This window comes from Vulpes vulpes, chromosome 10 (genome assembly GCF_048418805.1).
Source record: "Vulpes vulpes isolate BD-2025 chromosome 10, VulVul3, whole genome shotgun sequence".
NCBI classification, from domain to species: domain Eukaryota; kingdom Metazoa; phylum Chordata; class Mammalia; order Carnivora; family Canidae; genus Vulpes; species Vulpes vulpes.
The window spans coordinates 86,394,960-86,417,324 of record NC_132789.1 but is presented as its reverse complement, the minus strand read 5'-3'; the positions used below and the strand labels follow the sequence as shown (position 1 = coordinate 86,417,324).

At 31.8% G+C, this 22,365-nt stretch overlaps 1 protein-coding gene across 10 annotated transcripts in view; it reads left to right on the top strand.

Moving 5' to 3' along the window:
* Window positions 1–22,365, top strand: part of LRBA (LPS responsive beige-like anchor protein) — a 729,491-nt gene that overhangs the window by 127,510 nt on the left and 579,616 nt on the right. For all 10 annotated transcript variants that reach the window (XM_072724802.1, XM_072724799.1, XM_072724798.1 and 7 more), the window contains exons 15-22: window positions 209–288; window positions 1,777–1,839; window positions 3,311–3,408; window positions 16,604–16,696; window positions 17,896–18,004; window positions 18,415–18,496; window positions 21,097–21,220; window positions 21,532–21,724. In XM_072724802.1, the coding sequence (XP_072580903.1) occupies window positions 209–288; window positions 1,777–1,839; window positions 3,311–3,408; window positions 16,604–16,696; window positions 17,896–18,004; window positions 18,415–18,496; window positions 21,097–21,220; window positions 21,532–21,724 (842 nt within the window). The remainder of the gene's footprint in view (window positions 1–208; window positions 289–1,776; window positions 1,840–3,310; window positions 3,409–16,603; window positions 16,697–17,895; window positions 18,005–18,414; window positions 18,497–21,096; window positions 21,221–21,531; window positions 21,725–22,365) is intronic.

Sequence of the window (22,365 nt, the reverse complement as noted above, 5' to 3'; positions counted from 1 at the left end):
TTTCTTGTAAGGTATGTTTAGTGGCGATGAACTTTAGTTTTTGCTTGTCGGGGAAACCATCTTTCTTTCAATTCTAAATGATAATGTTGACTTTTTGGGTGACTCACTTTTATTGTTCTCATAAATGCATGGAACAAACTAAAAGCTTTATACCTTGCTTTGAGGTTTTTGAAACACTAAGTGTGTGTGTATATTATTTTTTTCAAAGATGGACCACGACCTAATCAAAAAGAAATACTTTCTCTACGAGCATTCTTGTTGATGTTCATTAAGCAGTTAGTGATGAAGGTGAGTTTATACTACTTTTCCTTTAGCATGTTCTGTATTTTAATTTATAACTTAAAATTTTAACTTAAAATTTCACATAATATACAATTTTGGTTTTATTTTTTTTTGGATTGGATTATTAGTGTTACACATTGGAAAATACTCTGAAAGAAACTTGTTTCTATGTTTTTTGTTCTCTCCTGCACACATAAGGAAATACATCATTGAAGAATTGGAGATTGATAATTGTAATATATATGTTATATGAATTTCTCTAGGGGCTCAAGGGGATTCATTCTTTCATTCAGTAAATATTTTTTGAGTTTCTGTTAAGTAGTACTAAGTATTATTCTTGGCAGTAGTGATACATTAGTCAACAAAACTCTTCAAGAAGGTTTCATTTGTAGTGGACCACTTGTACCTGACATTCAGATTTTGAGAAGAAATTTCCATGTCTAAAGGTACCAGAAAGATGTATCAGTCTTTAGAAATTACATTTGTCCCTTATTATTCTGTAGTTAGGTAAAGTAAAATTTATTATTTTTAAGGAAGGTGTTTCGGTTTTATAAGATTGCAATATATAAATGTATTTTTTGGTCAATATTTTATTCACTAGTTTCCTATGTCATTTTCTTATTTTATGGAATTTAATATTATGTTAAATAGACCAAAGTTTTAGTATATCTTTTAGACTCAGATACCTTATTTACATTTATAAAAAAATTTATCCCTTGATTTTTATATTTTTAAATTTTTTTCTGTGTGTTTTTGTTTCCTAATTCTCATTCTTATTATTCTTTTTCTCATCGCAGCTTTGTTTTATCAATAATAAATTAGTGGGATAGGTTGAAAATTTATGTACTGAGTTCATATTTAAAAGTGCAGTGTTTTCCTCAAGGAACAATACTGCACAGTTGTTAGTACTTGGTGTTTTAACTCATAATTTTAGAAGCTTTCATTTACTCTCCAGATTTAATAGAAGAGTTGTCTTTTGTATTTAGTGGAGTGATAGACATGAATAGTACTCTTTTATCATTAATTATTGTTTTTCTTACTCCAGGATTCTGGAGCTTAATTAGATAGCCTATCATATATGGTTCTGAAAACAGGATACTTTTATATCATTTCTTTTGACTTCTGTGCAGTCTTTTTTTTCCTTTTTAAGATGTTATTTATTTATTTGAAGGAGAAATATTTATTTGAGCTAGGAAAGGGGTAAAGAAGGGGACAGGAGGGTAGAGAGAAGCAGACTCTTCACTGGGCAGGGAAACTGTTGTGTGAAAGGCGAGACTTAACTGAACCACCCAACTGCCCGACTTCTGCATAGTCTTGATTATTGCATAGCTTTAGTGTTTCCCCTGATTCATGTTTTAAATTTCGGTTCTATGTGATAGTATCTTTGTATATTTATAGCAATTGACCACGTTGACAGATATTAGGTGTATTATTTACTTTTCAAAAAATGTTTTTTATATGCAAGTATAAGATACTTATATTATAATTTTAAAGGATTCTGGAGTCAAAGAAGATGAACTTCAGGCCATTCTTAATTACCTACTCACTATGCATGAGGTAACATTTAAATTTTATATTTTGGGATTTTGTTGTTTGAAGCTCATTATGGTCTTTCTTTTTAAAGTAAAAAACAGTTAAAATAATCTTTCATTAATATAACTATAATGGAGAATAAGTGTATTTAGGAACTAAATCTTGTCAATTTTCATTTAAATATCCTTTATTACCACAAGATGACTCTGAGATTAATCATGAAAAGTTTTAAAAAGTTTTGAAAAAAGATTTTATTGAATTAATAAGAAAGTATGTGGAAAATACCTTCATCATATCTCTAGGAACCAGTGTAACATGGAAAAATAGGTTATGAAAATTATTAAAAATGATTAGATGTTTAAGTTCGTAACACAATCTTCCAACTGATTTTGCATGTTTAAATACTGTTAAGTCAAACAACTTGCTTATAGTGGGATTTGTGATTATGTGGTTGAAAAAAATAGGTTGAAATGCTTGTTTATTTATTTATTTATTTTTTTTATTTTTGCCCTGGGAAAATGTAATACATGCTGATGTAATCTAATTAAAATAATTGGATTAAGTATTTGTTAAATAAGTAAAATTTGGATTGATGGAATTTCATGTAAAACAAAGCATTTCATATGATAATTTACATTTCTATCTTATAATTACTGTTTTGTGTTTTAATAAATATCTGTGTGAAATAATGCCTTTTTAAAATTATCAGTAAATGGGAGATGCTGTTTTGACTTACTCTTAACTGAGGTAGAAAAGTATATTAAATTTCTTGATTGGATCATATTTGACTCAAATAATAATACTGTGCTTTCTATTTTCTCTTAATTTGGGTGTTTTATTCATTGATTTTCATTTTCTTGTAATAGTTGAAGATTTTTCAACTGAACTACCTAGTAATCTTATTGTATATGATTTTATTTTTTATTAACCCTAACTCTCTATAGGAGTGAAGTACTTGACAAATGAGAAACTGGAAATTACAGTGATCTTCTCTTTTAAATTGTTAATTCACAAATCTTTTAGATCTTTCAAATAATACTTTTCCCAAGCCACAGTGCCCTAGCTCTAGGTTACCTGCTTATTAGCTTACTGAAAATTAGATATTCAAATAGCTGCAGTTCTAAAGCAGTGAACAAAATCCTATAAACAGGGCAACAGAGATAACTAGCTTTTGATAGCTGCTTCCCTTGTCCTTTTTGGGTCAGTATTGCCAAACTGGTTCTAAGTATGCATACATACTGGAATATTCAACCAAGACTGTGTAGGATTGTCTTGGAATTGTTTTGCATTTCAGAACTCACATATGCTTCTATGCTGTTAAGTTATACTACACACAGTATAGTATGTCGCTTCAATAAACATTTACGGATCATCTATCTATATATATATATTGCTCATATGTCTAATTAAGTGGAATTTCTTTCATTTTGGAAATATTTTATGTTCAAAAAAAGTTATTTTTTCCATATTTAAAAAGCTTTTGTTTTGATTTTAGGATGACAATCTAATGGATGTCCTACAACTGCTTGTTGCATTAATGTCAGAACATCCTAACTCTATGATTCCTGCTTTTGACCAAAGGAATGGATTACGGTAAGAGTTGTATATCAGAGATTTAAATATATTTAATATAAGAGTTTAGTTTGAAAATGATAGAAGATTCTTAAAATGGAAAGTACTACTAGATCATATAGTATAAATGAATTAAGGTATAAGACCTATTTATTTTATGTATTATGTTTTTTGAAGAAATCTTTAATTATAGAGGATGTGTTATTATTTAATTTGTGAAGATAGACCAGGCAAATCATGTTAGTGTTTTGTATGATTAGTGCTGTTATACAGGTATTGTAAGACTGAATTCTTTGGCAGAATTATCTTTAGGTCCTAGAACAGTAGTACTCATTTGCACTGCAAGAAAAGATCTCTTTCCTACCTTTTAAATATCGCTATCTTCATCCCCAATCCCAAATCATCATTGTGTTAGTCTGCTTGGGCTTCCATACAAAATATCATAGACTGGGTTGCTTGAATAACAGAAACTTGTTTTCTTACAGTTGGGGGACTAGAAGTTTAAGATCAAGGTACCAGCAGGGTTAGTGTCTTAAGGGTTCTCTTCTTGCCTTATAGATAGCCACCTTCCCACTGTGTGTTCATCCAACCTGTTTATGTGTATACAACAGAACAAAGAGAAAGAAGGCTCTCTGGTTTCTTTTTATGAGGATATCAATCCTGTTGTATCCAGGATACAGCTTTATAACCTCATTTAATCTTAATTCCTTCCTTATCGTCCCCATCTCCAAATACAGTGATACTGGGCTTTAACATATGAATTGGGAGGTACACATTCAGTCCATAACAGTTATCAACAACAAAATTAGAATACTTTTGTTTTAAGTCATTTATTTAATAAGGGTTTTGGACCACAGAAGTTCAAAGAACAACTTTTCCAGATGATCAGCTACAGTAACTAATTTAATGATCTAGCTACAATAAATGCCCCACATCAGTCCTCTATTACAGATCCTTTTTGGTACATCTTAGTACTCATTTGCTATAAGACAGAGATGACTTTATATGTTATCCTTAAGGGAGTGTATTTTCAGAACTATCTAGAGAAAAAGAACCTTTTTACGTATATATAGAGAGATTGGTTGATTGGTTTTAAGGAATTTTTTCTTGTGATTACGGAGTCCGAGAGGTCCAGACCTTACAGGGTGGGCTGGCAGGCTGGAGATGCAAGTTAGAGTTGATGTTGCAGTTCTAGTCCAAGTGCAGTCTGCTGGCAGAATTCCCTCTTTTTCTAGGGAGGTCAGTATTTTTTCTGTTATGAGTTTTAACTGGTTGTATGAAGCCCATTCAGTATGGAGTTTACATGGTATGTCTTTTTTTCCATCCTTTAAAATTATTTGTATCTTTATATTTTGTTGAATTTCTTATTGACACATTGTGATGGCTAATTTTGTGTCAACATGGTTGAGTCATGGTGCCTGGATATTTGGTCAAACCTTATTGTAGATATTTTTGTGAAAATATATTTTTTTAATGAGAACAATGTTTAAATTGGTGGACTTTGAGGGGTGCTTGGGTGGCTCAGTCGGTTAAGCATCTGCCTTCAGCTTAGGTCATGATGATTCCAGGGACCTGAGATTGAGCCCTGAATCAAGCTACCTGCGTAGTGGGGAGTCTGCTTCTCCCTCTTCCTGTGTGTGTGTGTGCACATGCGTGCTCTCTCTTTCTCTCTCTCAAATAAATAGGTAAATAAATCTTTAAAAAAAATAAATTGATGGACTTTGAGTAGATAACCTTCCAGGAGGATGGGCCTCATCAAATCAGTTGAAGGGCTTAAATAGAAAAAAGATTGACCTTCCTCAGTAAAAATGAATTTTGTGGACAGAATGCCTTTGGATTTTACAACTTTTTTCTGAAACTCCAATGTATGTGTTTACCCTGAAGATTTTGGATTTATCAAGTCTCCATAATTGAGAGAGCTAATTCCTTAAATCTTTCAGTCTTTATATATCCTGTTCTTTTTTTGTGGAAAACTATTGCTAATACAAGCAGGGTAGTTTAATGTTTTATTTATTTATTTTTTTGACATATATGCTGAGAAAGTCTTCTCATTGTGTTTAGACTACTTACTTTTTTTTTTTTTTTTTTTTAGATTTTTTATTTATTTGAGAGAGAGACAGACAGACAAGCAGAGGGAGAAGTAGGCTCCATGCAGGGAGCCTGACATGGGATTCAATCCTGGGTCTCCAGGATCACGCCCTGGGCTGAAGGTGGCATGCTAAACTGCTAAGCTACCAGGGCTGTCCTAGACTACTTACTTTTAATGTTACTACTGATAAGACATGATTTTCACCGAGCATTTTATTATTTATTTGTCCCAAGGTAATTTTTCCCCTGTATCTCTTTTCCTGTGTCCTTTGTATTTGAATTCCTTTAGTATTCTTGTAAAATTAGTCTACTTGGTTTTATATCTATTTCTGCATAATTTTTTTAGTGATTGCACAGAGATTTCACAGTCTAATATTTTACCTCTTCACATGTAATACAGAACGATTTCAACTTTATGTATCCCTTTAACATCAGCCATTGTTTGTTACTACATTTAATACATTACAAGTCTCTCTAGGTAATGTTACAATTTTTAGTGTCAGTTGCTTTATGTTTTAAAAATTTAAAGGAAGAAAAATCTTTTATATTTTTCTTTTGTTTTTTTCATTCTTGAACTCTATTCACATTTCCTGTTGAGCAGTTTTTTGAAACGAATATTTAAATTATTTTTTCTGAATATAATTTTTAAGAAAGATTTATTTATTTTAGAGTGAGTGTGTGAACAGGAGGAGGGGCCTAGGGAGAAGGAGAGAGAGAATCTCAAGCAGATTCCTTGCTGAGTGCAGAGCCAGAAGTAAGGCTCAACCTCATGACCTGATCTGAAACCATAGTCAGATGCCTAAGTGACTAAATCACTCAGGCACCCCTGTGATTATAATTTTATCTGGCCTTCATCACACAAGGGTATTTTTGCTGCATGTAGAATTCTGGGTAGAATTCAATTTTTTTCTTTTAGTTACTTTAAAATATTTTTCCATTTTTCAATTGTTTGCTGGTACCCATGGTTTCTAACGAGAAATGTAAGGTTATTTAATGTATGTTTAAGTAAAATATACTATACAAGTATACATACAAAAATATGTACTTGTATTCAAGACGTATTCTGTAGCTCTCCGTACAATTTCATTATAGTTTTCTTTGTGGTTATTACCTATTTTGAGAAGTTTTAGGCCCTTATATTCATATTTTTTGTTTTAGTCTTTCTCTTTTTCCTTTGGGTCTCTAGTGACATGAATATTAGGCCTTCCGTTGTACACATCCCTAAGCCTTTTTTTAGTTCATTTCAGTCTTTTTTTCTTTGTTCTTCAGTTTTGATACTGTCTATTGATACAGAAAATTGCTATTGAATGTATGATAAGAGTTGATCTTCAACTTCATGGGCTTTTTGTTTGCTTTTTCTATTTTGGTATTAAGCTCAACTCCTGAATATTTTACGTTGGATTTGTACATTTCAGTTGTATGATTTTAATATGGTTAATTTTATGCTTTTTTTGGTTGAGAACCCTGTTTTCTGATTCTATTAGATGGTGTTATATTTATAATAGTTCCTTTAAAATCTTTGTGTGGTAATTCCAACAATTTGCTCATCTTATCAGCATTTGTTCAGGGTCTTTTCCTATGAGAAATGGTTACATTTTCGTGGTTCCTTTATATGTTGAGTAAATTTTTAACGTGTCCTAGACATTGTTGCATGTTGTCTTTTATAAACTAATGTCTTTTGTTAAAATCCTCTAACGAATGTTGACCCTTTTTTTGTTTTATTTTAGTAAGAAGAGTCAGAGTCAGACTTCAAGTTCTACCTATCCTTTGTGGGTAGGGGTTCCAAATGTCACTTATTGTAAAAACCTGTCTTATCCTTCTTTGTGTCTTTTTTGCACATAATGCATTCAGGGATTAGGTTTGAATTGTGTGATAATTAAATTTTTTTTTCAGTTCAGAAAGATTTTGCTGTTCTAGTCTGTGTCTGCCCCTCACAAGTACATCTCTTGGGTCAGTTTAGGGCTTTTATGGGTTTTTACAAAGATTTTGAGGATCATTCTCTCCTGTTTACTCCTATTCAGGACAACTCCTCCTCTCCTTCTGCCCCTGGCCCCCGCCTCTTGTACAAACCCATTTTCTTAGTTCCTCTATCCAAAACACTTTTTATCAGAGTATTAGCCACCTGAGCTTCTAACATCTGCCTCTGAGATAAGGTCTCACTTTTGGGTCAGATTTATAAGGGCAAAGATAAAATATTGAGACTCTTATCTCTCTATAATGGGTAATTCTCCAAATTTTACCTCCTTTATAGCAATGTATTTGCTTTTGTTTGGTCTTCAGAAGTACTTAGGAAATTGCTTTTTGTATTTTTTCCCATTGTTTCAGCTCCAGTATGTAAGACAGAGAGGCTGTTACTAGCTTTACTTCATCTTGGTTGAACCAGAACTCCCTGTTGATTGTGTACTTTTCTTCCTTCCTTCCTTCCTTCCTTCCTTCCTTCCTTCCTTCCTTCCTTCCTCCCTCCCTCCCTCCCTCCCTCCCTCCCTCCCTCCCTCCCTCCCTTCCTCTCTCCTCTCCTCTCCTCTCCTCTCCTCTCCTCTCCTCTCCTCTCCTCTCCTCTCCTCTCCTCTTCTCTTCTCTTCTCTTCTTTTCTCTTTTCAGATTTATTTATTTTAGAGAGCACAAGAGAGTGAGTGATCACATGTGTACCCAGGCTGTGGGGGAGGGACAGAGGTAGAGTGAGAGAGAATCCTTAAGCAGACTCCCTAATGAATGCAGAGCCTGATGGGTTCAATATCAGGACCCTGAAATCGTGACCTGAGCCAGAATCAAGATAACTGACTGAGTGACCCAGGCACCCCTAGTTTTCTTCTAAAAAAATTTTTTTTTATTTAATGCTTTAATAATAATTATGTTTTCATTCTTCTTGGTGGATTTTATTATTTCTTATAAGACATGTTAGCAATGCATTTTCTCAGTCTGTTCATTTGAGAATACTTTTATTTCTCTTCATTTTTGGATAATAATTATGTTGGATATAAAATTTTCAGTCTTCTTCTGTTTGCACTTTGTGGTTTGACTTTTGTCGGCTGTGATGTCAACTTTCTATTTTTGCTGTTTTCTACGTGTTGAGTCATATTTCTTTTGATGCTTCTCAGATTTTTTTCTTTGTCCTTGAATTTTGACTGTATTCGGTTTAGTTGTGATTCTTTTTGTTTTTATCCTTTTGTGACTTACTGAGTTCTTGGATCTGCAAGTTAATGTTTTTTCATGAAATTTTGGAAGATTTTTTTCCCCCATAGTTTATTCAGAAAGTTTTTTTCCCCATTCCTCTTTTTTTTTTTGCTCTTGCATTATACCTATGGTGGAATACTACATTGTCTCACAGGTTTCTAAAGGTTTGTTAATTTAGCTTTCATCATTTTCTCTCTGTTCGTCAGACTGGGTAATTTCTATTGATCTGTTGAATTTTACAGACTGTCTTTTGCCAGCTGTATCTGTTGTTGAGTACCTCTTACAAATTTTTCATTTCCTTTTTTTTTTTTTTGAATTTTTCATTTTTCATGTTTACCTTTCAACTCTAGAATCTTCATGTGGTTTGTTTTTATAGTTTTACTTTATTAAAATGAAAAACTTGTTTACTATTAATCTGTTTCTTTTAATTATTTGAACATAATTTAAAATTCGTTGAACATATTTATTGTATGTCTTTGAAGTGTTTTCAAAATCTGACTTTTGGAACTTGAGTCATTTTGTTGACTGCTTTTTTTTTTTTTTTTTAAATTACAAGTCACACTTTTTAATTTCCTTACATGTGTAGTAATTTTGGTTGAAAACTGAATATTTCAGATAAAATAGCAAGTTTGACTTCTGTTTTGCTTGTCCATGGGTTGTTGGTTTTCTTTCTTTCTTTCTTTCTTTCTTTTTTTTTTTTTTTTAAGGATTTATTTATTTGAGAGAGAGAGATTGAGCATGAACTGGAGGGGCAGAGAGAGAGAATCTTGAACAGATTCTGTGCTGAGTGTGGAGCCAGACGTGGCCTTGATCTCAGGACCCTGAAATCTTGGCCTGAGCTGAAACCAGGAGTCAGACGCTTAACTAACTGCACCATCCAGGCACCCCATTTGTTTTCTTTTCTTTTCCGTCGTCGTCGTCGTCTTCTTCTTCTTCTTCTTCTTCTTCTTCTTCTTCTTCTTCTTCTTCTTCTTCTTCTTCCTTTTTTCCTTTTCTTCTTCTTCTTCTTCTTCTTCTTCTTCTTCTTCTTCTTCTTCTTCTTCTTCTTCTTCTTCTTCTTTTTCTTTTCTTTTTCTTTTTCTTTTTCTTTTTCTTTTTCTTTTTTTCTTTTTTTTAATGATTTTATTGTTAAGTAATCTCTATACCCAACATGGGGTTCGAACTCAAAACCCCTGAGATCAGGAGTCACATACTCTACTGACTGAGCCAGCCAGGTGCTCATGGGTAATTGGTTTGTTGTTTGTTTTAATAATTTGCCGTGTCTAAACTCCAGGTTTTGTTTACTTCATGGTGTTTAGCATTTGGTTTCTCAATGTGTTATTTATTTATTTATTTATTTTCTTTCTGTTTTTTCTCTGTTCCCCTCTCCACTGGGATGTTGGTTTGGGTATTATTAGTCCCATCAAAAAGGCCACTGCCACTTGATTTTCTTCCCTCAGGGTGTAGTAGTTTCTTAGTAATAAATGCCTCTAATTTGTTGTTTCACTGGTTGAATGGTTACATGTGGAAATTTTGTTTTATTTGTCAGTTTTTGTGGAGGGAAATGCTGACTTCCACATCAGCATTAGTGGAAGTCATTCTTGCTATTTTGTTTTTATAGTATGCTTTAAATTCTGGTACTTTCCTAGTTTTTTGCTTATTGTGAATGAATAAAAAATCTGTAATTTGGACTAATATATGGGAATGTGAATAATTAGTCTCAAATATGTGTAGTTCAGTTACTTTTGTAAAACACCAGATACAGAGGTCATTGAATACTTATATTAGTTGTATAGAATAAAAATAACTTGGGAATGATGGGTTGGTAGTTTTTAAAAATATAATTGGAGTTCTGTGGAAATATTTTTTGGCTCTAAAAATTCAGTATGAAATTTTCTAAATTGTAGATTTACTTTCCTTCCTGCCTCCCTCCCTCCTTCTCTGCCTGTCTGTCCGCTGTTCTGCCATTCTTTCCATCTGTTTTCTTCCTTCTTGATTTCTTTCTTTCTTGACTTCTTCCATGAGTTATAGAGACAGAATCCAAATGGAGCATTGTTACATAATTTCATTATCTGTTTATGGTTACATTGGTACCTAAAATATATTAGTGTAATTTTTAAAGGCCAACATGAAAAGAGCACAGGTATATTTAGTGAAGCTTGCATATTAACTGAAAGTCAAACAGATTGTAACATAGGCTAATGGAGGGGGGAATAGTTTTTCCTGGTGCCGGTAATATAGGAATGCCAAACTACATCATAGAAGCCAGCAGCATTTCTAAATTATAATTAGCAATTTAATTTCCATTAAATGACAGAAATTTTCTTATTTACTTGTTATGTATAAATTACTTCCACCATCACATCATTTAGACATTATCTCCAATATCTTGGAGCACTTCTTCTTCCTTAGAATTAATATGTTTTCTGCTGCCCTGTCAGTCACATCATAGGCCATGCTTAAATTTTAAGTATTAAATTTCTATTTTCGGAGTCTAATGAGCTTTTATCATATATTTTTATGTCTGTGAACAAATTGAAATAATCTGTAACTTTTCAAATGACTCTCTTGGTATTTCTATTATCTGAATATTTTCTTCCTTGAAAATGCTATAGTGTACATGCCATAGTACATTTCCATTCAGAAAAATAGATACAGGGATGCCTGGGTGGCTCAGTTTGAGTGCCCTGCCTTCGGCCCAGCACATGATCCTGGAGTCCCAGGATCGAGTCCAACATCGGGTTCCCTGCACGGAGCCTACTTCTCTCTCTGCCTGTGTCTCTGCCTCTCTCTTTGTGTCTCTTAAATAAAATCTTAAAAAATAAATTCTTCTCTTTAAAAAAAAAGAAGAAAAATAGATACATATTAGAATGTCCACTAATTTTCATTATATATATAATCATAGTAAAATAGATTATATGAAAACATTCCCTAATTTTAAGTAGTGCTTCTTATGGATTACTCATAATGGCTTTCTTATACTTTGTTTGTTTTCTATAGAGAAATGTATATATATTAATAATTTTTAAAAATATTTTTATTTATTCATGAGAGAAGAGGCAGAGACATAGAGGGAGAAGCAGGCTCCTGGTAGGGAGCCTGATGTGGGACTCGATCCCAGGACCCCTGGATCACAACCTGAGCCAAAGGCAAGATGCTCAAGTGCTGACCAACCCTGGCTATAAAAATATAAATGTCACTGAATATATAAATGCCATTGAATCAGTACAGGATTTTCCTGCTCTAATGTGAAAAATGTTCTTTGTGTTAAATAGGGAATAAACTTTGATCTAAAAGCAAAATGTGCTCACTTTGGCTTTACAGAATTTAGTGGTTATGTTTAGTAGATAAAATAAACTAATTGGATTCAGTTTTAGTAAGAAATATTCAACACGTAAAAAATTATTATAGGATAAACATGAGGTGTATATAGATCCAGTTGTAGCCCTTTTGGTTTTACTTATAAAACATTATTTGAAAATGGTTAAGACACTTCTATCCAGAGTTCATCTTTTGGTGAAATCATGGTGATTTTAACCAAAGATTATTTGTTAAGTTATGCTACAGCAAGGGTAGATTTATTTATTCTGTGTTAAAATGTCTTGGGGTGTTGGGGTTTTTAAACCAGTATGAAACTTATGTTAATATTTCTTTTATAGAAAATTTAATTTTTATTTTACTTAAGTTAAATGATGGAAAGAAAAAATTTATAATCATATTGATATTCCAATAATTGAATGTTATAGTTTTGTAGTATTGTGTTAAAAATGAGTAGTTTCACATATCTCATTTTATGAGATTACAATGTATTGTGGACCTAGATGCTTTTAATTAATATTTTAACAGGAATCAAAGTTCTTTTTGTGAATTTCCTTTTCTGTCAGACACTAGAGGATCTTTACTTTTGTTTTTAAATCTTTTTTTCAAACTTAGTTAGTAAGCATTATGATTTTAGGACACTTGAAAATCTTAGTATATTTAAAATAATCCTAAAATTTTCTGATTTTTTTCCGAAATGTTTATGAGGAAGGAAATGGTATAATGAATCAATTCAACATTACTTTGCTTATATAATTGTGTATGATATTAGAATTTTGCTGTACTTTGTTTATACTCAAATCAGTGGTCTGTGGCTGAATGCCTTTGGAGATCATTTTAAAACTTTAATAGATTACTATGTAAATTTTGAGAGTAGAATTTGAAATTTATTTTTAGATTTCATTTATGTTTCATCCTTTTTGCTTTAAATTTTTAAAAATTATCATTATTTGTTGTCATTATTATTCATCATCTTGTTCTCTTGCTTTTCATGATGAGAATTAACAGATTTAAATAAGTGTTACCATTAAACAATGGTTACTTTATATTGATCTTAAAATAAATGTGGTAACTTCCAAAGGGCATTGTTAAGCCTGTAGTAGGAGAATAAATAGTGACTTAGAACCAGCTTTATGCCATACAGTTTGCATAAGTACATTTATGCATATAGTATAAACCACTGTATTTTCCACATTTGTTCCACATCTCCACCAGCATTTGGTGTTATTATTGGTCTAGATTTTGTTCATTCTTAAAATTGTGTAGTGGTATCTTATTCTTGTTTTAATTTGTATTTCTCTGATGACATATAATGTGGAACATCTTTTCATATGCTAATTTTTATCCATGTATCTTCTTTGGTGAGAGTCTGTTAAGTTCCTTTGCCCATTTTTAAATAGGGGCTTGTTTTTTTATTGTTGAGTTTTTAAGAGTTCTTTGTATGTTTTGGATAAAAATTCTTTATCAGATATGTGTCTTGCAAACATTTTCTCCCATTCTATCTTGTCTTCTAATTTTCTTGATACTGTTTTTTCAGCAGAGCCAAAGTTTTTAATTTTAATGAAGTCTAGTTATCAAGTATTTCTTGTGGATTTTGTTTTGCTTTTGTATCTTGCATCACTGTACCTGGGTCATCTATGTTTTCTCTTGTCTCCTAGAAGTTTTATAGTTTTGCATTTTACATTTAGGTCCACTTTGAGTTAATTTTTATGTGTAGATTCATTTATTGGAATGTGGGTATCTACTTGTTCCAGCATCATTTGTTGAAAGAGAATCTTTAGTCCATTGTACTGCCTTTGGCCTTCCTTTGTCAATGAGAAGTTGTCCATATTTATGTCAGTCTATTTCTAGGCTCTTTATTCTGTTCTATGATTTATTTGTGTAATTTTTTTGTCAGTACTGTCTTGATTACTATGCCTTTATAATACCTGTTGAAATCAGGTAACTTTGGTTTTCCAACTTTGTTCTTCTTCATCAGTAATTGTATTGGCTGTCTTGGGCTTTTGCCTCTCAATATAAACTTTAGAATACTTTTTGGGATTTTGATTGGAATTGTATTGAACCTATAGATGAAGTTGGGAAGAACTGAGATCTTGAGAATAGTCTTCGTATTTATGAACATGGATTTTCTGTCCATTTACTTATCTCATTTTTGGTTTTATGCATCAGTTTTACAGTTTTCCTCATGTGGCTCTTGTACATATTTTGTTAGATTTATACCTAATTCTTTCACTTTTAGGGGATGCTACTGTAAATGGTATTGTGTTTTTAATGTCTTATTCCACTTGATCATTATTGGTATATAGGAAAGCAGTTGACTTTTGTTTATTCTGTAGTCTTCAACCTTGGTATAATTGCTTATTAGTTTCAGGGTTTTTTTTGATCAGTTCTAGATTTTCTTCATAGATGATCATGTCATCTGTGAATAAAGACAGTTTTATGTGTTCCTTTACAATCAGTATACTATTTACTTTCTTTTTTTGCCTCACTCCATTAGCAAGAACTTCTAATACAGTGCTGAAAAAGAGTGGTGGAGGAGATATCCTTGTACTTGTTCTTAGGGGGGATCCGTGGAATTTCTCCCTATTAATTATGTTAGGTGTTGAGTTTTTGTGGATAGTCCTTATGAACTTGAGAAAAATTCCCCTCTATTCCTAGATTATTAAGTTTTTAACATGAATGAGTGCTGGATTTTGTCAAATGTTTTTTTTTTTCCTGCCTTTACTGATACCAGTAATTTTCTTATATATAGATTAATTGATTTTATGATAGATTATAGTAATTGATTCACAAATGGTAAACCAGCCTTGTGCCCTAGGAAATAATTTTACTTAGCTCATGGTATATAATTCTTATTATGTTTTTTTGCATTGGATTAGCTAATATTTTCTTGGAGATTTTATTGTCTTTGTTAATGAGATATATTTGTCGATAGTTTTCTTGTAATGTCTTTTATTTTTTTATTTTGGTGTTAATGTTGGCTCATAGAATGAGTTAGGAGGTATTCCTCCTGCTCTATGCTCTGAAGGAAATTGTAGAAAATTGATATAATTTCTTTTTACATTTTTGGTAGAATTCACCAATAAACCTGTCTGGGTCTTGCACTTTCTGTTTTGGTAGGTTATTATTTATTGATTCCTTATCTTTAGTAGTTATAAGCCTTTTTAGATCATCAGTTATTCTTGTGTGAGTTTTGGCAAATTGTCTTTCAATGAATTGGTCCATTTCCTCTAGGTTATAGAATTTGTGGGCATAGAGTTGTTCATAGTATTCTTTTATTATCCTTTTTATGTCCATGGGATGAGGTTTCCTCTTACATTTATGAAAGTAGTAAATAGTGTTTTCTATTTATGTTATTACTTAGCCTGGCTAGAAGCTCATCTTACGGATCTTTTCAAATCAGCTTTTGGTTACACTAATTTTATTTATTGATTTCTTTTTTTCAGTTTTATGTTTTCCACTCTAATACTTATATTTTCCTCTGATTACTTTGGATTGAAGATTATCTTCTTTTTTTTAGTTTCCTAGAGTGGAAGCTTGATTCGTGATTTAAGTTCTTTCTTATTTTCTAATATGGGCATTCAATGCCATAAATTTCCTTGAAACTACTGTGTTTTCTGGGTTTCACAAAATTTTTTAAGTTATGTTTTCATTTTAATTTAGTTTAAAATATTTTTATGTTTTCTAAAGATTTCTTCTTTGACCTACATGTTAAGTGTGTTGTTGTTGCTATGTGTGTGTGTTTTTTACTGTGTTGTTTAATATACAAATATTTTGGAACTTTGTAGCTATCTTTTTATTAATGGTTTCTAGTTTAATCCCATTGTTGTCTGGGAACAAACAATACATGATTTCTAATCTTTACATTTGTTTAGATATGTTTTATAGCCCTGAATGTAGCCTACTTGGTGAGTGTTACGTGTTAGATTAAGAATGTGTATTCTGCTATTTCTGGAAAATAGTTGATATTAAGGACAATGATGGTATTGTTGAGTTTAGTTATGTCCTTACTGATTTTCTGCCTACTGGTTGTGTTTCTAAAAGGAATTTAAAATTCTCGGGCAGCCCTGGTGGCTCAGCAGGGCATGATCTTGGAGACCCAGAATCGAGTCCTTTGTTGGGCTCCCTGCTCGGAGCCTGCTTCTCCCTCTGCCTGTATCTCTGCCTCTCTCTCTCTCTCTCTCTCTCTCTCTCTCTCTCTCTCTGTATCTCTCATGAATAAATAAATAAAATCTTGAAAAAAATGATTTTAAAATTCTCCAAATATAACAGTGTATTTATCTATTATTTCTCCTTGCAGTTCAATCCTTTTTTATGCCATATTGTTTTAGACACATACATGTTACAGACTATTATGTCTTAATGGAGAAATGACTCCTTTTATCATATAGCAGTGCCCTTCTTATCTCTGATAACTGCTTTCTCTGAAATTAAGGTAACTATTCTTGTTTTCTTTTGGTTAGTGTTAGATGTTCTATTTTTCTCCATTTATTTACTTTTAATCTATATGTGTCTTTATAGATAAGGTGGGCTTCTTGAAGACAGCATACAGTTTTTGATAAGCAAGTTTTTAAATGTCAGAAGTGTACTTTAAATTCACCTATATCTTACTTGAAATTAGGTTTATAATCATGAATTTAATTTTAATTCCCTTCAGTGTCATCTATAAACTTATGGCATCGACAAGTGAAGGAATCAGAGTACAAGCTCTCAAGGCAATGGGCTATTTTTTAAAACACCTGGCCCCAAAGTGAGTATAGTATGCATGAAATCTAAAATGGGCTGTGGTATATTACCATTTTATTTTATAAATCTTTGGAATAGTATTTGTATTCTGTGATTTCTCTAGTTTCTCTTTATTTTAATTTATAAAATCTATGTAGATGTAATCCCATTTCTGTATATTAAAAGTAAAGTGAAACAGGGGTATATAGTTCATTTTAATAAAATTTAACTTTTCTGTTTGTTCCTTGTTTAAGAATACTTTTGTATAATGGAATTTTAGAAACCAGGAGACTTTATTTTGTGTGGGTTCATTATCATTTATTTTATCTGTAGTATAAAGCTGACATTTTAACCTCAATATTTGTCTTAGTATGTTCTGCTGTAAGAATGACTGAAAATGAAAACTTTTTTTTCTTAGCTGAATGTAGATGCATATCCTACCTATTGTTCCTTATATCAGAGTTGGTTTATTATAAAAATTAACAATTGTGGCAATAAAGAAATGTTGGCAAACTGTGGTCTTTATGTGTATTCCATTTGGCTGCCTGGAAATAAAGTTTTGTTGGAACACAGCCACAATCATTTATTTGCTTATTATCTGTGTCTGTTTTCAGAACACAACAGCAGTGTTGAGTTGTTGCTGCAGAGACCATATGGTCTGCAAAGCCTAAAATGTTTACTATTTAGCGATTTGCAGAAAAATTTTGATGAATTCTAGGGTAGAATTAAAGTTTATGATCCTTTAGTTTCTAAATTTTTGCTTGGAATTTGATTTTGGTTTGTTTATCTTCACAGTACTCATTTTCTTAATTTTTTTTTTCATTTCTTCTACCTTTTCCTCCACATTGTTTTTTCTACTTATTGGGCTTTAGATTATCATCCATAGTGGAGCTTAGCTCACTGCTGACAGAGAGTAGAAACTGGTTAATAAATAATCACTCTGGAGATTTTTGTGGAGGTTTTTGCTGTGTCTGTGACATAGCCAGTCTTGTTTTTTTTTCTTTTTTTCTTTTAACTTTAGCTGTGTTTATAATGTAGTTTGTATCTCTCTCCTCAAAGATTTTGTGACCTTATGAGTTCTAAGTTGAAGAAAATTAGGAGAGTTACTGTGTTGGAATTTGTTGATTATGTGAAAATCACATTGTGTCTTCTTCATCCAACTTGCATTCTAAATAGTGGATAATAACACTTTGTATTTGATTATTTATTTTTATGATATTGTAGAAGAAAAGCTGAAGTCATGCTTGGACATGGATTATTTTCATTGCTGGCAGAAAGACTCATGCTTCAGACAAATTTAATCACAATGACCACATATAATGTTTTGTTTGAGGTAGGAATATATTTAGAACTTAATCTTACTAATTTCTTATTTTGAGAGTGCTTGTGTAATTTAGTTGATAGTATCTAGCTGTGGTAAGTTAATTTAGGTTTGATATACAGTTTTGAAATTAGTTATATAAGGGAGATGTGACTACATCTTAAATATATTAATCGTGAACTATTAAGCAGTATGGACATCTCTGTTAAATGGTTCCTTGTATTGACCATTTGATGTCTCATTTTGTAATTAAGTAAAAATAGAATTATAACATTGAAATTATTTTACATAATGCAGAAGATATTTAGCATGACAACATTGGACTGTATACTTAATGTTGATTAGTACGGTACTTAAAATTTGTTAATGGCCATGGTAATACAGTAATTATGCTAATAAAATCTATTATTTTACTTCTGTAGATTCTTATAGAGCATATTTGTACTCAGGTGATACACAAACAGCATCCAGATCCTGATTCTTCAGTAAAGATACAAAATCCTCGTATGTATTTTATATACATTTATTTTTGTTTTTGTTGTTTTCAGCTTTATGGAGATCTAATTGACACATAATACTGTATAAGTTTAAAATGTACTCAGGATCTGATTTATGTGTATATTATGAAATGATTGGACAATAAGGTTAGTTAACACATCCATCACTTCAGTTACAATTTTTTTGTGTATATGTTAGGACTTTTAAGATCTATTCTCTTAGTAACTTTCCCTTACGGAATACAGTATTGTTAACTGTAGTCACCATGGTGTATATTAGATCCCTAGGACTTACCCAGCTTATGACTGGAAGTTTGTATCCTTTCAGTACTTTCACCCATTTTTCCCCTCCTTTTTAATACTTCCACTACCTTTTGCTAATAAATAGAAAGTCACTGGGAAAAACCTGAAGTTGATATTGTGGGAAACATAGTGTTCAAAGAGTATCTCATTATGGGCAACGATATAATACTAGTTTTATTTTAGGTTAATGTTGAATATAACTTCAAATTGACCTTAGGTTATGTGGAAATGTTTATATCAAGGTTTTAAAAAATTTTATGTGTAAGGTATTGATTTAACATATGTTCAGATTTTCAGTAAAGTTTTGATTGCACCATTTAGTGATGTCTGGCCAAATTACATAAACCATAGAAGTAGCTTTCATCTTAAATTATTGTCAAGTTAAGGACTACCAAGTTTGGAAAGGGAGTAAAATAAGAAAATCTTGAGTATATGTATGTAAATTAAAATATATATATATATATATATTTTTAATTTTTTTTAAAAATATATTTTATGTGATTATGGGGAAAGGTGGCTTACTGAAGTAAGAATTTTAGTATCTGTTATCTATGTAATATACTGTCTCAGAAAAGACACACAGTATAGCTTCGTGTTTAAAAACAGGCTGCCTGGTTTTTCATTTTGTATGTTTTTTTAAAATATTTTTTTTTTATTTATTTGAGATGGAGCTAGAGTGACAGAGAGAGTGCGTGCACATGAGCAGGGGGCGGGGTGGGGGGACGAGGCAGAGGGACAAGGAAAATCAGGCTCTCCACTGAGCAGAGAGCCTAAAGAGGGGCTTAATCGCAGGACCCTGGGATCACACCCTTAGCTGAAGGCAGACGCTTAACCTACTGAGCCACTCCTTGTCTGTATGCCTTAATAGTTGTGTGACTTTGGGTAAATTATTTAATTTCTGTTGCTCAGTTTTCTTATCTCTAAAATGGGCATAATTACAGTATTTAGCTATCATTGTTCCTGGGTTAATACCTGTATTTTTTTTTTTAAAAAAACATTGTCTCATGATAGCATGTTCCTTACAATTAGTGGCTATTATTATCTTTACCATTACTATGATTATCATCATCATTGTAATCATTGTTCAGGTAGAGAAATTTTCAGTTTGTCATTAGAATTCTGAAATTACTCCCCAAATATCTTTCATTGTATGATAAAGTATCTTCATATTTGTTATTATGTACTTACTGCTTCAGTATCACCAAAAACCTTGTCAAAAGGCTACTTTAGAAGTTCTAAATTGTAATTGGGTAAACACTTACCTATTATTTAAATTCAGGGTTATAGCTGTTTTTGTTTCTTTAAAGTTCTGATTTAAGTAAATATTTTAAAGAACTTTTTTTTTTTCTTAAAGCTAAGTATTAGAAATTTAGACGGCATTATATTTAAGACCATTGCAGTAGTAGTTTCATTTATATTTATTAGGTGGTGGTAAATAGGTTTTAATTCCCTATTTTTTTTTTAAGATTTATTTTATTTATTCATTCGTGAGAGACACACAGAGAGAGGCAGAGATACAGACAGAGGGAGAAGCAGGCTCTCTGTGAGAAGCCTGATGTGGGACTCCATCCCAGCCGCTCAACTGCTGAGCCATCTAGGCATCCCTTAATTCCCCTTTTAATTTAATTTTACTTTAGAAATCATGGAAGAAAATCTTGATAGCTTTTAAAATTCATAGGAGAGGCCATTTGCCTTACCAGTTTTGTTGAAGCTGAGAATTTTTTCTCTTTTTCTGAGATTTTTAGTATAGCTTTTTTTAAAAAATCAACTTTACTAATTGGCAGAGATTGTGAGAGTTGTTAGTAGTTTTACTATTATTTAATTCATTTATAATTTAACTAAAATTCAACTTTAAACATTTTTAAAATTCAGCTTTACTTTTACGCTTTTTTAAAAAGATTTTATTTATTTGATACAGAGCACAAGTAGGCAGAGTGTGTCAAGGAGGGCAAGAAAGGGAAGCAGATTGTCTAGTAAGCAGAGAGCCCAATGTCAGACTCTGTCCCAGGACCCTGGGATCATGACCTGAGCTGAAGGCAGGTGCTTAACTGACTGAGTCACCCAGGTGCTCCTACATTTTTACACATTCTTAGTGATAAAATAAAAAATCCCTTTCATGTTTTTGAATGCTTTCTAATGAATGTATTATTCTTTTCTGTAGATGCAGTTTTTTTTTTTTTATAACACAAAAAAGGATGTTTTCAGTAGACATATTTCAGGGAAACTAGAGAAATATATTAATGGTCTTCTATCATGACTTTTTGTGTTGTTTTGGTTTTTACTAATTTATGAATTGTCTTACAGAGATACTAAAAGTAATTGCAACCCTACTTCGAAATTCTCCCCAGTGTTCAGAGAGCATGGAAGTTCGCAGAGCCTTTCTTTCTGACATGATTAAACTTTTTAATAACAGTAGAGAAAATAGAAGGTAAGTGGGATCAGAAAGCAATTATTTGCCCTATTCAAGGCTAGGTTTGAATAAGTCCATTGTTTTCTAAGAAAAATTGCCTTAAAAAGTACTGTTAAATGAATTTTCCATATGCTTTTTTCATTAAGGATGTATAAGTAATGTATCATAGATTAAAATTGAGTTTTCAGTACCACCTGCTTTAATTGTTTTAATACATAGATAGAGATGCCATGTTTTGGTTTATTTTGTCTTAAACTTTTACTTCTTAGAATTCTTAGAGATGAGTTTTTTTTTCTTTCAGTAATTCAGTATCCTCTTATAATTCTCAGGAGCTTGCTACAGTGTTCCGTATGGCAAGAGTGGATGCTTTCTCTTTGCTATTTCAATCCTAAGAATTCTGATGAGCAAAAGATAACAGAAATGGTATATGCCATATTCAGAATCCTACTTTACCATGCAGTCAAATATGAGTGGGGTGGCTGGCGCGTGTGGGTAGACACATTATCAATCACACATTCAAAGGTAAGTTTTCTTATGAAAATGTATTTAGTGTTTTAAATATCTATAATTTTGATTTTATTTATTATTCTCTAAAAGCGCAGTGAAAGGAAGAACTAAAAAGGAAAATAAAATGTTTCCAATTTCTTTAGAATCAAATTGGGTTTTTCAAATTTTTTTTTTATGCAAGTTTAACTTAATACAGTGAAACCTCATGCCACAGCATAAAGGAACTTATTTTAAAGTAGCCACTTTTTGCAGATACGATTCTCTAAATTTTTGAGTACTTTAAAGCTTTTGAACACAAGGTGGCGCAGTATATTCAAAGATGAGAAGTTATTCTAATAATGTAAGGTGGTTGAGTAAATAGAAAAGCTCAGACTAATGTTTGCCTTTTGCTCACATTACAGTCAGTTAAAAAATTGATTTGGAAGAATCCTCTAGTTTTTTTTTTAACTTAAGCCAGTGTAAGTTATTTATGTATAGCTTTTGTTTGAAATTGTTTATGAAATATTGTAGATACACAAAAAGGTATAAAGAATAATGTACCTCCCAGTATTTATGATACTGGGTTCTCCGTCCCAATTGCTATGTCTATCATTGTTAGCCCCTCTCCCCTTACCTACTAACCTTAATTTGGATGTTTTCATTATTTTTATTTCTTA